Source organism: Camelina sativa, chromosome 20 (assembly GCF_000633955.1).
Source record: "Camelina sativa cultivar DH55 chromosome 20, Cs, whole genome shotgun sequence".
In the NCBI taxonomy this organism is placed as follows: Eukaryota; Viridiplantae; Streptophyta; class Magnoliopsida; order Brassicales; family Brassicaceae; genus Camelina; species Camelina sativa.
Genome location: NC_025704.1, coordinates 24,034,859 through 24,046,010, shown reverse-complemented (window position 1 = coordinate 24,046,010; position 11,152 = coordinate 24,034,859). Strand labels below are relative to the sequence as shown.

Below are 11,152 nucleotides of genomic sequence, written 5' to 3'. Positions count from 1 at the left end.
CCAAGCCAATATTTAACTTTCCTTAATTAAAAGTATACAGAATTTGTTTCCTTAATTTGGTTTGCTTTTTAATTTAATTTAAATTTATTTTTGAAATAAAATATTAGATGGAAGATTCTGATTGGCTGAGAGAAAAGGAGGTGAATGGAGAGGTTCACCCCTAAGTATTTTTCACTATTATATCATTAGTATATATATATATATATATATATATATATATATATATTTGGACAAACGTGTAAATATATTATGTTTAATTTTTATTAGATTTTCATCTTTAAAACTATTTTTTTCTTGTATGTAGTTCGGGTCTAATACTAACTTGATATAATTGGCTACATATAGTAAATATCAAAAAAGACATTTGTTTCAAATTATTTTTCTCTAAATTGTCAAAGTGTTGCAAATCCATAATTTACATTTTTGTGTAGGTAACGCAATTCAACCTACAATTTTGCCCTAGTTCAATTGTTGTACCAAATTACATGTCCCTCTGTCTAACCAGTACGATGTCATTTTGATCTGTGTCGGTGAGAATCATTGAGTGACGTGGCAGCGTTCTGCTGGTTAAACGTATCAAAGGAAGACCAAAATATTTTTAAATCTAATGGACAGAAAAGATCATGACGTGGCCGTAATCTAATGGCTGATCAGGTCTACGTTTAAACGGAACGTATTTAAAGGACAACAGCAGACAAGGGATATATATACTACTAATCTCTCTATCTGACTGTTTCGATCGGAAAAAATGGCGGTGAACGGTGAAAATGGTGGCGGTGCGATTAGGGTTAGCGGAATGCAGTTTTCTTACGATGTCCAGGATCCTATTTTCTTCGATTTCAACATCGATCTCTCCGCGGGATCTCGTTGTCTCTTGGTTGGTGCTAATGGATCTGGTATTAAAAAAAAAAACAAATGATCGAATCGTTTCGATTTCTTGATATCTTTGGTTGTTTCTGTATCTATGAATCGAAACTAGATAGATTTGGGGGCTTTGACGAATATAGAAATGTGATTCGTGTGGTTCTGTTTTAATAGTGTTCGATTTGGTTCAAGAGATGATGATCGTAGTTGTGTGGTTTCATTGAACAGGGAAAACTACATTATTGAAGATTCTGGCTGGAAAGCATATGGTTGGAGGAAAGAACGTTGTACAAGTGCTTGATCGTTCGGCATTTCATGATACAGAGCTTGTTTGTAGTGGTGATTTGTCTTACCTTGGAGGATCATGGAGTAAAACCGCTGGTTCTGCTGTGAGTGACTAACCCTGTACTCTCTTATGAGATCATGAGTTGTAAAAAAAAAAAAAACACTGCAAAGGTTTGATCTGAGAATATTTTTTTGTTTTTTTTTTTTGGAAATGTTTAGGGTGACATTCCTCTTCAGGGAGATTTCTCAGCAGAACATATGATATTTGGAGGTGGGGATTCTCTGATCCTAGTATGAGCTTTTTTTTGGAAAATGGTGAATTGTTTCTTTGTGCTTATTAGTATGTTATGTGTTTCAGTTGAAGGGATTGATCCTGTGAGAAGAGAGAAGTTGATTGATCTTCTTGATATCAATCTTCAATGGCGTATGCATAAGGTTTCTGATGGCCAGAGACGTCGTGTGCAAATATGTATGGGTCTTTTACATCCTTTCAAGGTAATACACACAACCAAAGATTGATTTTTTTTACACATCATGGTCTGTGTTTTATTGTTTATCATACATCTGATCCTTAAAATTGTAATGATCGTAGGTATTATTACTGGATGAGGTTACTGTTGACCTCGACGTTGTTGCTAGGATGGATTTGTTGGAATTCTTTAAAGAAGAATGCGAACAGGTAAGCCATTCAGTAGATCCACTTAGACTTTAGATGTCTATGAGCTTATGGTTAGAAACATCAAATGCTAATTTTCTTGTTTTATATTTGAGTAGAGAGGAGCTACAATTGTATATGCAACTCATATTTTCGACGGTCTAGAGACATGGGCTAGTCATCTAGCTTACATTCATGGAGGAGAACTGAAACTCTCGGCCAAACTGGATGATATCAAGGATCTCAAAACCTCACCAAATCTGCTCTCTGTTGTTGAATCTTGGCTCCGGTCTGAAACCAAAGTCGAGAAGAAGACGAAGAAGAAACCTGTTGTTACGTCTCCATTTATGTCCTCTAGACAAATGGCGTATTACCGATGAATCTTAACTTCTATAAGAGATAGTAAGAATAAGAGCACTTCCACTTTTATGCCTTTGTTTTTCTCTATGGTACTTCATTTTTTAGAATCCGATCATTTTTCACACAAATGAAAGAAATTATGTAAAACTATGTTTTTAATCAAATTATTATTTAACGTTAGTTGAACTGCTTATGTCCAAATTCTGGTGTGGATAGGTCGGATATTACACGCTTTCACAAATCACAATACTACTGACTATAAGTTTCGTCTCCAGTTAAGCATGTGAATCAACTTTGAGTTGTTTCAATGTTGTTTTGACAAAAACTAAATCGTGTGTCTGTCGGCGGTAAAGCCCGTAAAGCAAGGGTTTTAGGCGCCAAATATTATAGGTATTTTAGGGGCACCAAATTTGTAAAACTTCTTTTGATGTAGTGGTTTTTTCTTTGATCTTGAGTCACTTAATTTTTCTTTTTTGTTATTATTTTTTTTTATTTAACACCTGACCTTTGTATATACATCTAGGTTAAATACGTGAAATAAATGAAAATGAAGCTGAATCCAAATTTAATTCTACATCCCTAAACAAACAGTTAGAAATGTTTGGATTAGTTTAAAATAATATATATAGTATCCCTTATCTAAATTATATCTTAATTTGTTCTTATATATATCACTCATGCAGCTTTGTACGCAGCTTCAGGATCCGACGCCAATCATGGGGGCTAAGAATTTTCGACGGAGTCTTTCTCCCTTGCATGCCGAGGTCGAAGCTTTCCTGTGGGCTGTGCGCTGTATGATCGGGCATGGATTTCGTGACGTGGCTTTCTACACGGACTGTTCAGACTTGGTGAAGATGGTGTCTTCTCCTCATGACTGGCCAGCATTTTCGACATATCTCAACGACATCAAGAGTGACAGGGAGGAATTTTCATCTTTCTCTTTATCTTTTGTTTCTAGAAATGCAAATGTAAATGCGGATTCTTTGGCATGCCAAGCGCGTACTTCTCCGCATAATGTCTTGTTTGTACAAAAATTTCCATCATATTGGCTATTATGAGCTAATCTTTTGTTGACAAAAAAAAATCACTCATTGAGGTCTGAGTAAAAGTTTACGTGAAAAGTTTTCCAATTTTAAAAAAATTAACACAAATATAATTCCGCACGTACGTGCGGGTCTGAACCTAGTTAGATAAGTAATAGGGTAGTACAAAGAGTTAGCCAACTGAAACTTGGTTTTTATGGTGGATGGATGATGAATGAGATATGATGTGATGATGGTGAACAGGTGGAATGCAAGGAGTTTCAATTACCCTTATGTTGTTGTAGTATAAGAGATGTCAATCCCAAATGAGTGTATGCAAGCAATCAGGATATGAATATTTGTCTAAGTTAAGCCAAATATGTAGGATGTTTGTCACTAACAACCTAATGATGAATGTAAAATGCAAAAAGTAAAAGCTATTAAGAACATGATACTAAATGCAATAGAACATGATGATCTAAACAACAATGCAATGAAACAGAAACTATAGTAATGCAAGACAAGTAAAGAACTAATGCAAGGCAAGTAATGAACATGATTGAACAGAAAACTAAATGAATGCAACAGGAATGCAACTAAAATGAAACAGGAAATGAGACAGGACAAACACAAAGCATAAACAAGAATTATGGGGATGAGCTCGAGCAAGCACTCGATCGCACTCGATCGAGTACAGGGTCGAGTTGAATAAATGCGAGAAACAGAGCAATGTAAACAAAACAGAGCAAGACAAAAGTAAATCAAACAACATGCAAAAAACATGATTTAAACTAGGAAATCAATAGACAAGGAAGGTCTTGAGGAGGGATTCATGGGCTGGACTAATGGTTATGGTCATCTAACTTGGTCAACAAATCTCAAACAACTTGAGCTAATCTCTAGACAATGATCTCCTAGAACATGTTAAATCCACTCTCATGGCAAAAATAATCAAGCTCATAAATTTCTAGACTAGTTCTCACATAGCAAAGAACTTATACAAGCAAGCATTAAGCAACAGATCATTTATGTCAAAAATCAAACAAGACATCTAATCTCTTAGCATGCCTAATGATAATCTCTAGATCTAGCCTTATCTAACAACCTAGACATTGGTGTGATGCTAAGATGCTTAAAATCAAACCCTACCCTCTCGACACTTGGCCCCCAACAACAAGGTTTGCTCCTCACCAACGCGATACTACCAGCCCAATCCTGAATGCACATTGGTTGTTTTCCTAGGACCATCAATCTGACAACCAGGTGAAGAAACCTGGACATCCGAAGACGGAGATGGAGCTGACATGACTGCCGTAAAAGAGAGTGCCTCTTCCCAAGCTAAGTTATCGCCCAAAGCCTCAGTAATTATATCATTCGTCTCGATCTCTAAACCTTGAAAAACTTTTTTATTTGTGGTCTTCCAGATTGCCCATAAAATTCATGGTAATTAAAAAAGTTGATCATGATCACCCTGTTGAGAGACACCTCTCTAGAAAACAGAATCCAAATTCGAGTACACCGACTCATATGGAAAACCCTCTGACAAGACCATAGTCGCAGATAAATCCCAAACTTCACACGAGCGAGGGCATTCAAAGAAAACATGATTAATAGTCTCAACCGTAGAGTCACACTATTTACACCAAATATCATATTTGACAAATCTGTGTATCAATTTAGTTTTATAGATAGGTTGTACTTACTAAAAATATTTATTTTATATTCTTTGTTAAATTTAATTTTAGTTTAAAAATTCTAAACCCGTACATCGGGCGGGTCCTAACCTAGTGTTATATAGTTTACAAAAAAAATCGTGTACTTCTCTTTTATTATATAGGAGATTAAGAAGTATTTACTTTTAAGAAGTTTAACCAATCATAATACTGCATAATATAAAATATTAAAGTAATCTAAAAAATTTTAGAAAAGAGTTAAAATAAATTAAATATTATTATCGGAAAAATATTTACATGATTAACCAATCTGTTAGAGCATGTTACGCTTAACCTCTCAATATTAAAAAACCAAAAAAAAAAAAAAAACCACCGTATTATTTTTTGTTTCCTTCTTCCGACAACTTTTGTTTTGTTTTGTTTCCTTCACAAAACCTTAATCAGGATATTTTTGTTAATTTATCCGACTGTAAAATAATTAAAAACCTAACTTACCCAAAAAGAAAAAAATCTTCTTTTTTTCTAAAGTGTAAAAAAAAGGCGAAAAAAAAAAATTGTCACAAATCTCAATTTCTTCTCGCCGTCCCTCTTCGTAGTATTAATTTACCCAAAATCTTCTTCTCGTCGTTCGACGAAAATCCGATTTCGTACCCAATTCCCGGGTCAAATCAATCTCAAAGTTTGTGCCTTTTTTTCGTTTCTGATTAGGGTTTTAATCAATTTTGGCAATCGGGTCTCTTAGGTTGAAGTGTTCTGAGTTCAATCGATGGTTTTGGACCTTCTGGTATTTGAAGCTCGTTGATTGCGAATTGGCTTCTGGAATCTGGATTCATCGATCTCTGGATGTTGAATTCGTGAATCTGAGGGGAGTTAAATGCTGAATTGGAAAACAGATCCAGGGGCTAATTGAGGGGAAAATAAAAGAGGGTTCTTTTGATTTTTTTTTTGATTCTGGGAATTGTCGAGATCGGAGAAGATGGATCTTGTGATCGGTGGGAAATTTAAGCTTGGAAGAAAAATTGGTAGTGGATCATTCGGAGAACTTTATCTAGGTAGCACCGTGATGAGGACGATTTGATTTCGGGTTTTTTTTGTTTGTAAATTTTATGATTTTTGGGTTAACAAATATGTTGTTTGATTGATTTTTGTAGGTGTAAATGTTCAAACAGGAGAAGAAGTTGCTGTCAAGCTGGTAAATATTTTACCTCATTTGTCAATAACATAAAAAGATGTTCTTTTAGTTTAACTGCAACTTTCATGTGATGTTGTTGTTTATAAAAAAATTCTTGTCACATGAAGGCAATGAGAAGAGATTTGCTTTCTTGAATCATTCTGTCATTAAGATGAGCTTTGTTGTGGTGTGGTTTTGGATTTGCTTCTTTACTTTTTTTTAATTCTCCATTCTGATGCCTTTTATTATGATTTCAATTATTAGGAAAATGTGAAGACCAAGCACCCCCAGCTTCATTATGAGTCAAAGTTGTATATGCTGCTTCAAGGAGGATGTAAGTATCAATTACAACTAGCATTATATCATAGTAGAAAAATTTCTCGATTCGTGATGATTATATGTGCTTCTTTTGCAAATAACTAAATAGTTTTTGTTATGTTTCTTTCTTTTTGCAGCTGGTATTCCAAACCTCAAGTGGTTTGGAGTTGAAGGTGACTACAGCGTGATGGTTATTGACCTACTAGGTCCTAGCCTTGAAGACTTGTTTAACTACTGCAACAGGAAGTTCACCTTGAAAACTGTTCTCATGCTTGCCGACCAATTAGTGAGTTTATATGTATCTGCTAATTGGTTTCCAACTCTTACGTTTTCTGAATAGATGAATTCGTTTGTAATGGGGGAGATTGTTTTATCTGTTTGTGTTTCAGCTTAACAGGGTTGAATATATGCATATTCGAGGTTTCCTTCACCGTGATATAAAACCTGACAACTTTTTAATGGGACTTGGACGCAAAGCAAATCAGGTGCTATAATCTTTCTTTCTGTAAAAAGCTTGTGCTTTGACATATTATGCTCATAGATTAAATTTATCGTGATGGCGGGTTCTGCTTCAATCTTCTGAGCTAATTTCTCTCTATCGCAGGTGTATATCATTGATTTCGGACTTGGGAAGAAATACAGAGACCTTCAGACTCACAAGCACATTCCTTACAGGTAAGAGTATGCTGTGTTTTCTCCTTTCCCATATCCTTACTCAAGGATCTGGTATTTTTGCATCTTGATTTGCGTGAACTTAAGGAAAATTCAAATATTGTGGCAGAGAAAACAAAAATCTCACTGGGACAGCTCGGTATGCAAGTGTCAACACTCACCTTGGAGTCGGTAAGAGTGTTGTTTTGTGGTATTATATGTAGTTTGGGTATTTTTTCCCGTCAAAATACTTAATTAGTTTTTGCTGGTGTTTGAACAGAACAAAGTCGAAGAGATGATTTAGAATCACTTGGTTATGTGCTTATGTATTTTATCAAAGGAAGGTTAGAGTCTACAGCTTCTCCGACTTTGTCTTCCAACTTCTCTATATTTTCTTGAACAAATTTTAAACTCTTTCTGTTTTTTTTTTTTTTTTTTGCTATCAGCTTACCGTGGCAGGGATTAAAGGCGGGGACAAAGAAGCAGAAGTATGACAGAATCAGCGAGAAGAAAGTATCAACTCCAATAGAGGTTACAACTACTCGACAATCCTATATGATTTTTATTTTGGCGTTTGTTGGTAGTCTAGCTTTTCCATCTGAGCTTAGAATGTTAACGGAATGTTTTGATGCAGGTGTTGTGTAAAAACCAACCGTCTGAATTTGTTTCATACTTCCAATACTGCCGATCTTNTGGGTATTTTTTCCCGTCAAAATACTTAATTAGTTTTTGCTGGTGTTTGAACAGAACAAAGTCGAAGAGATGATTTAGAATCACTTGGTTATGTGCTTATGTATTTTATCAAAGGAAGGTTAGAGTCTACAGCTTCTCCGACTTTGTCTTCCAACTTCTCTATATTTTCTTGAACAAATTTTAAACTCTTTCTGTTTTTTTTTTTTTTTTTTGCTATCAGCTTACCGTGGCAGGGATTAAAGGCGGGGACAAAGAAGCAGAAGTATGACAGAATCAGCGAGAAGAAAGTATCAACTCCAATAGAGGTTACAACTACTCGACAATCCTATATGATTTTTATTTTGGCGTTTGTTGGTAGTCTAGCTTTTCCATCTGAGCTTAGAATGTTAACGGAATGTTTTGATGCAGGTGTTGTGTAAAAACCAACCGTCTGAATTTGTTTCATACTTCCAATACTGCCGATCTTTACGCTTTGATGACAAACCTGATTACTCTTACCTTAAAAGACTTTTCCGCGACTTGTTCATCCGAGAAGGTTCGCATTAACATCATTTTCATTAAAAAAAAGTTACTGTTTCAAGCCATTCTCGTCTCATATTTTAAACTGTATAAACTCTTACAGGTTATCAATTCGATTATGTATTTGACTGGACAGTCCTAAAGTATCCTCAAATCGGAACCAGCGCTGGTTCTAGTTCACGAACAAGGGTGATTATTGAAAATCGCTTACTTACGTTTTTACTCTCTTGGCTTTTGTGTTTCTGTGTGCTTAACGTAAAGGTATATCTTTCGGTTTTTTCAGCATCATACAACAGCGAAACCAGGATTCAACGCAGATCCCATTGGAAGACAAGAGAGGATCGCAGGTAAATTATTCTCCTCCTGCTTCTGTTGGAAATTTTAGAACCACACACATTCATTCCTCACACCAAACTTATGTTCTGTGTCTGAAAAGAACCCCGTTATAAAACTCCGGCTGCAGTGGAGGCATTCTCCCGAAGACACCCGACTACAACTTCTTCGCCACGTGATCGTTCCAGATCAAGAAACTCTGATGATGGACCTTTCGCTAAGCAGACAGTAAAAAATCTTACTTTACCAACGCATTCATTGATCTGATCCACTAATTATTATACAGAATGACTCAATTGTAATTCTTTTTTAAGCAGCAAGGAGACTCTGAAAGACCAAACAGTTCGTCAAGATACAGAACATCTTCTTCTAGGAAAGCCGTTGCTGCCTCAAGCTCCAGGCCAAGTTCTGCAGGTGGACCAAGCGAAAGCCGAGTTTCAAGTCGTCTGGTATCATCAAGCGGCGGTGGTGGCAGTGGCAGTGGTAATGGCCGTCCTTCGACTAGCCAGAGAATGCAAGCTGGATATGAATCCAAGACTTTGTCTTTCTCTCGAGCAACAGCTTCAAGAAACACTCGGGAAGATCAACTGAGAAGCTTCGAGCTTCTCTCTCTTCGGAAATAAAGGAAAATGATGAAGAGAGAGAGATACAGCAAACTCCATGAAAAATCACCCCCACATAGAATGACCTCTGAGAGAAAAGATGAGAGAATCTTGGTTTTGAGAGAGAATTCATATTATTATATATTTGAGCTGATGAAATCCTCAGATCTTTACAGGTAATTTCAGATTCAGCTTGCAGAGATGTATCCCACCACCGTTTATGTAATCGTGATGTGTTGGACAAAAATATAACAATCATAAGATGTAGAGAGTTTCCCATGTAAAAACGGTTGAAAAATTCTATCCGTATATTCGAATACTTCGGACCTTGTCTGTCTGTACTACTTACTGGCTTGGTAATAAGAATAAACAAAACAATCAACTGTTCTTTCGTCTGTTTTTAATACAACCAACCAAAAACTCTTGTTTTTCTGGGGAGTCAGAAATAAGAATTGTGAAAATTTGGCTTCAATCTCCACTAGGTACTAACCCCCAGAAAACTGCACACTGAATTTTTTTTGATAAAAAATTATAATAATTTATTTTGTTATTATGTTATATATTAATTTTTAAAATCTAAGCTATTAACGGAACTGATATAGATTTTATTCGATTAAATTTTTGAAAAAAAAATTAACCTGTTCTGGTAGAAAATGTTGATAAAATTTGTAGTTGTAGATTTTATTAAATTACATTTTTAAAATCTTAGCTGTTAATTTTTTAATAATATTTTTTTTTTCAAATACGAATTAGTTTAGATTCTAATAGGTTTTATTTACTTTTGTAGATTTTATTTAAATTGATATGTCTACAATTTTTTGTTTATTAATAATTAATAAAGATCAGTTGATTAATTAAACTTTTTTAATGGCAAGTGAATGTAATTTTTTACACATTTTAAGGTTAGTTTCATATTTGTACTTCCCAATTAATATAGTAGGATATAATTTATTAAATTTTCAAGTATTACTAATATTTATTAAGTTTTCAATTATTACTAATATTTATAAATTTTGTTACTATTTTTTTTTGTTTATGCATAGATATATACTCATATACATAATTTACATTTAGGCCTTAAATGGCTGTTGGTTTTGAAGTACTTTTTAGCTTTAGGTTTTGTAAAAGGCTATTTTGTAGCTATTTTCTGAAAAACATGTTTTCCTAAAAAATAGAAAATCTAGTTTTAGAGTGTTTTAAGAATTTTTTAACAAAAGAGAAAAAAAGAAAAAACTAAAAATCCATATTTTTTTGGTTTCTTCCATTCAAAACAAACTACCATTCAAGGTTTTAAACCAAAATCAAAACAAACTACCAAAGGTTTTAAATAGACAAAAATCAACACCAAAAATCAAAAACTAAAAAAAAAAAAAAAATCTAAAACCAAAAACCATTTAAAAAACTACAAACACTCGAGACTTTATTTTATTTTGAATATATAAAAGTGAAAATAAACCAGTTTGACACAAATTTAGGGGAAAATAACTAGAATAACTCTCAATCGGATTGGATAACTAGATTAACCCAACATTTTTGTTTAATGACCAAAAACCCTAGTTTTGATTTTTTTTTTTTTAATCATAAAAAATAGAAAAAGAAATAGGGCAAAAAAACAAAATCAATCAAACATTTTTTTTCCACATCCACCTCTTCCTTCTCCGGCATGGGCAAACAAATCAATCCAACATTTTTTGTGAAGTCTGCATTTAACTCAGAATCAACTGTATTTAGGTCTAGCTCTGATATTTACTATCTTCGGGAAGTTGTTGGACTGTTGGAGTCAAAAATTACATGGCCAAGTGATAAAATTATTTTTAACACTAATGTTGATTCGCAAAAGACTAATGGATCCAGGGTATTTTTTATTAACTGGGTTAATTGTTATAACTTTTTGAAAATCAGTAGTCATTGCTTCATTAATATTGTGAATACATAACTCTTTAGGCTGCAGGTGGAGATGAATTCGATGACAAATAGGTGAATTTAATGGTTTTTAATTTAAAAAA

At 34.2% G+C, this 11,152-nt stretch overlaps 2 protein-coding genes across 4 annotated transcripts; both read left to right on the top strand.

Annotated features, from left to right (window-relative positions):
* Positions 704-3,242, top strand: LOC104771568 (ABC transporter I family member 21-like). 3 transcript variants are annotated; one of them, XM_010496111.2, is made up of 7 exons: positions 704-896; positions 1,093-1,253; positions 1,369-1,420; positions 1,508-1,644; positions 1,742-1,828; positions 1,924-2,206; positions 2,848-3,242. In XM_010496111.2, exons 1-6 carry the CDS (start codon positions 749-751, stop codon positions 2,182-2,184), a joined length of 846 nt encoding a protein of 281 aa, XP_010494413.1. In that variant the 5' UTR covers positions 704-748; the 3' UTR covers positions 2,185-2,206; positions 2,848-3,242. The 3 variants fall into 3 exon arrangements, with proteins under 3 accessions (XP_010494413.1, XP_010494412.1, XP_010494411.1); XM_010496110.2 differs by having other exon boundaries at positions 2,860-3,241; XM_010496109.2 differs by lacking the exon at positions 2,848-3,242 and having other exon boundaries at positions 1,924-2,350.
* Positions 5,373-9,475, top strand: LOC104771567 (casein kinase 1-like protein 7). The gene is made up of 14 exons (XM_010496108.2): positions 5,373-5,911; positions 6,011-6,051; positions 6,295-6,364; positions 6,486-6,634; positions 6,738-6,833; positions 6,953-7,023; positions 7,130-7,191; positions 7,280-7,343; positions 7,446-7,530; positions 8,101-8,227; positions 8,315-8,400; positions 8,495-8,558; positions 8,648-8,772; positions 8,862-9,475. Exons 1-14 carry the CDS (start codon positions 5,836-5,838, stop codon positions 9,165-9,167), a joined length of 1,422 nt encoding a protein of 473 aa, XP_010494410.1. The 5' UTR covers positions 5,373-5,835; the 3' UTR covers positions 9,168-9,475.

Excerpts from the sequence above, each read along its gene's own strand:
- LOC104771568 (XM_010496111.2), top strand. The coding sequence starts at position 749 with ATGGCGGTGAACGGTGAAAATGGTGGCGGTGCGATTAGGGTTAGCGGA. Across the intron at positions 1,421-1,507 it reads AGAACATATGATATTTGGAG|TTGAAGGGATTGATCCTGTG; the intron begins GTGGGGATTCTC and ends TATGTGTTTCAG. Across the intron at positions 1,645-1,741 it reads GTCTTTTACATCCTTTCAAG|GTATTATTACTGGATGAGGT; the intron begins GTAATACACACA and ends TAATGATCGTAG.
- LOC104771567 (XM_010496108.2), top strand. The coding sequence starts at position 5,836 with ATGGATCTTGTGATCGGTGGGAAATTTAAGCTTGGAAGAAAAATTGGT. Across the intron at positions 7,024-7,129 it reads CACAAGCACATTCCTTACAG|AGAAAACAAAAATCTCACTG; the intron begins GTAAGAGTATGC and ends ATATTGTGGCAG. Across the intron at positions 7,192-7,279 it reads CAACACTCACCTTGGAGTCG|AACAAAGTCGAAGAGATGAT; the intron begins GTAAGAGTGTTG and ends GTGTTTGAACAG.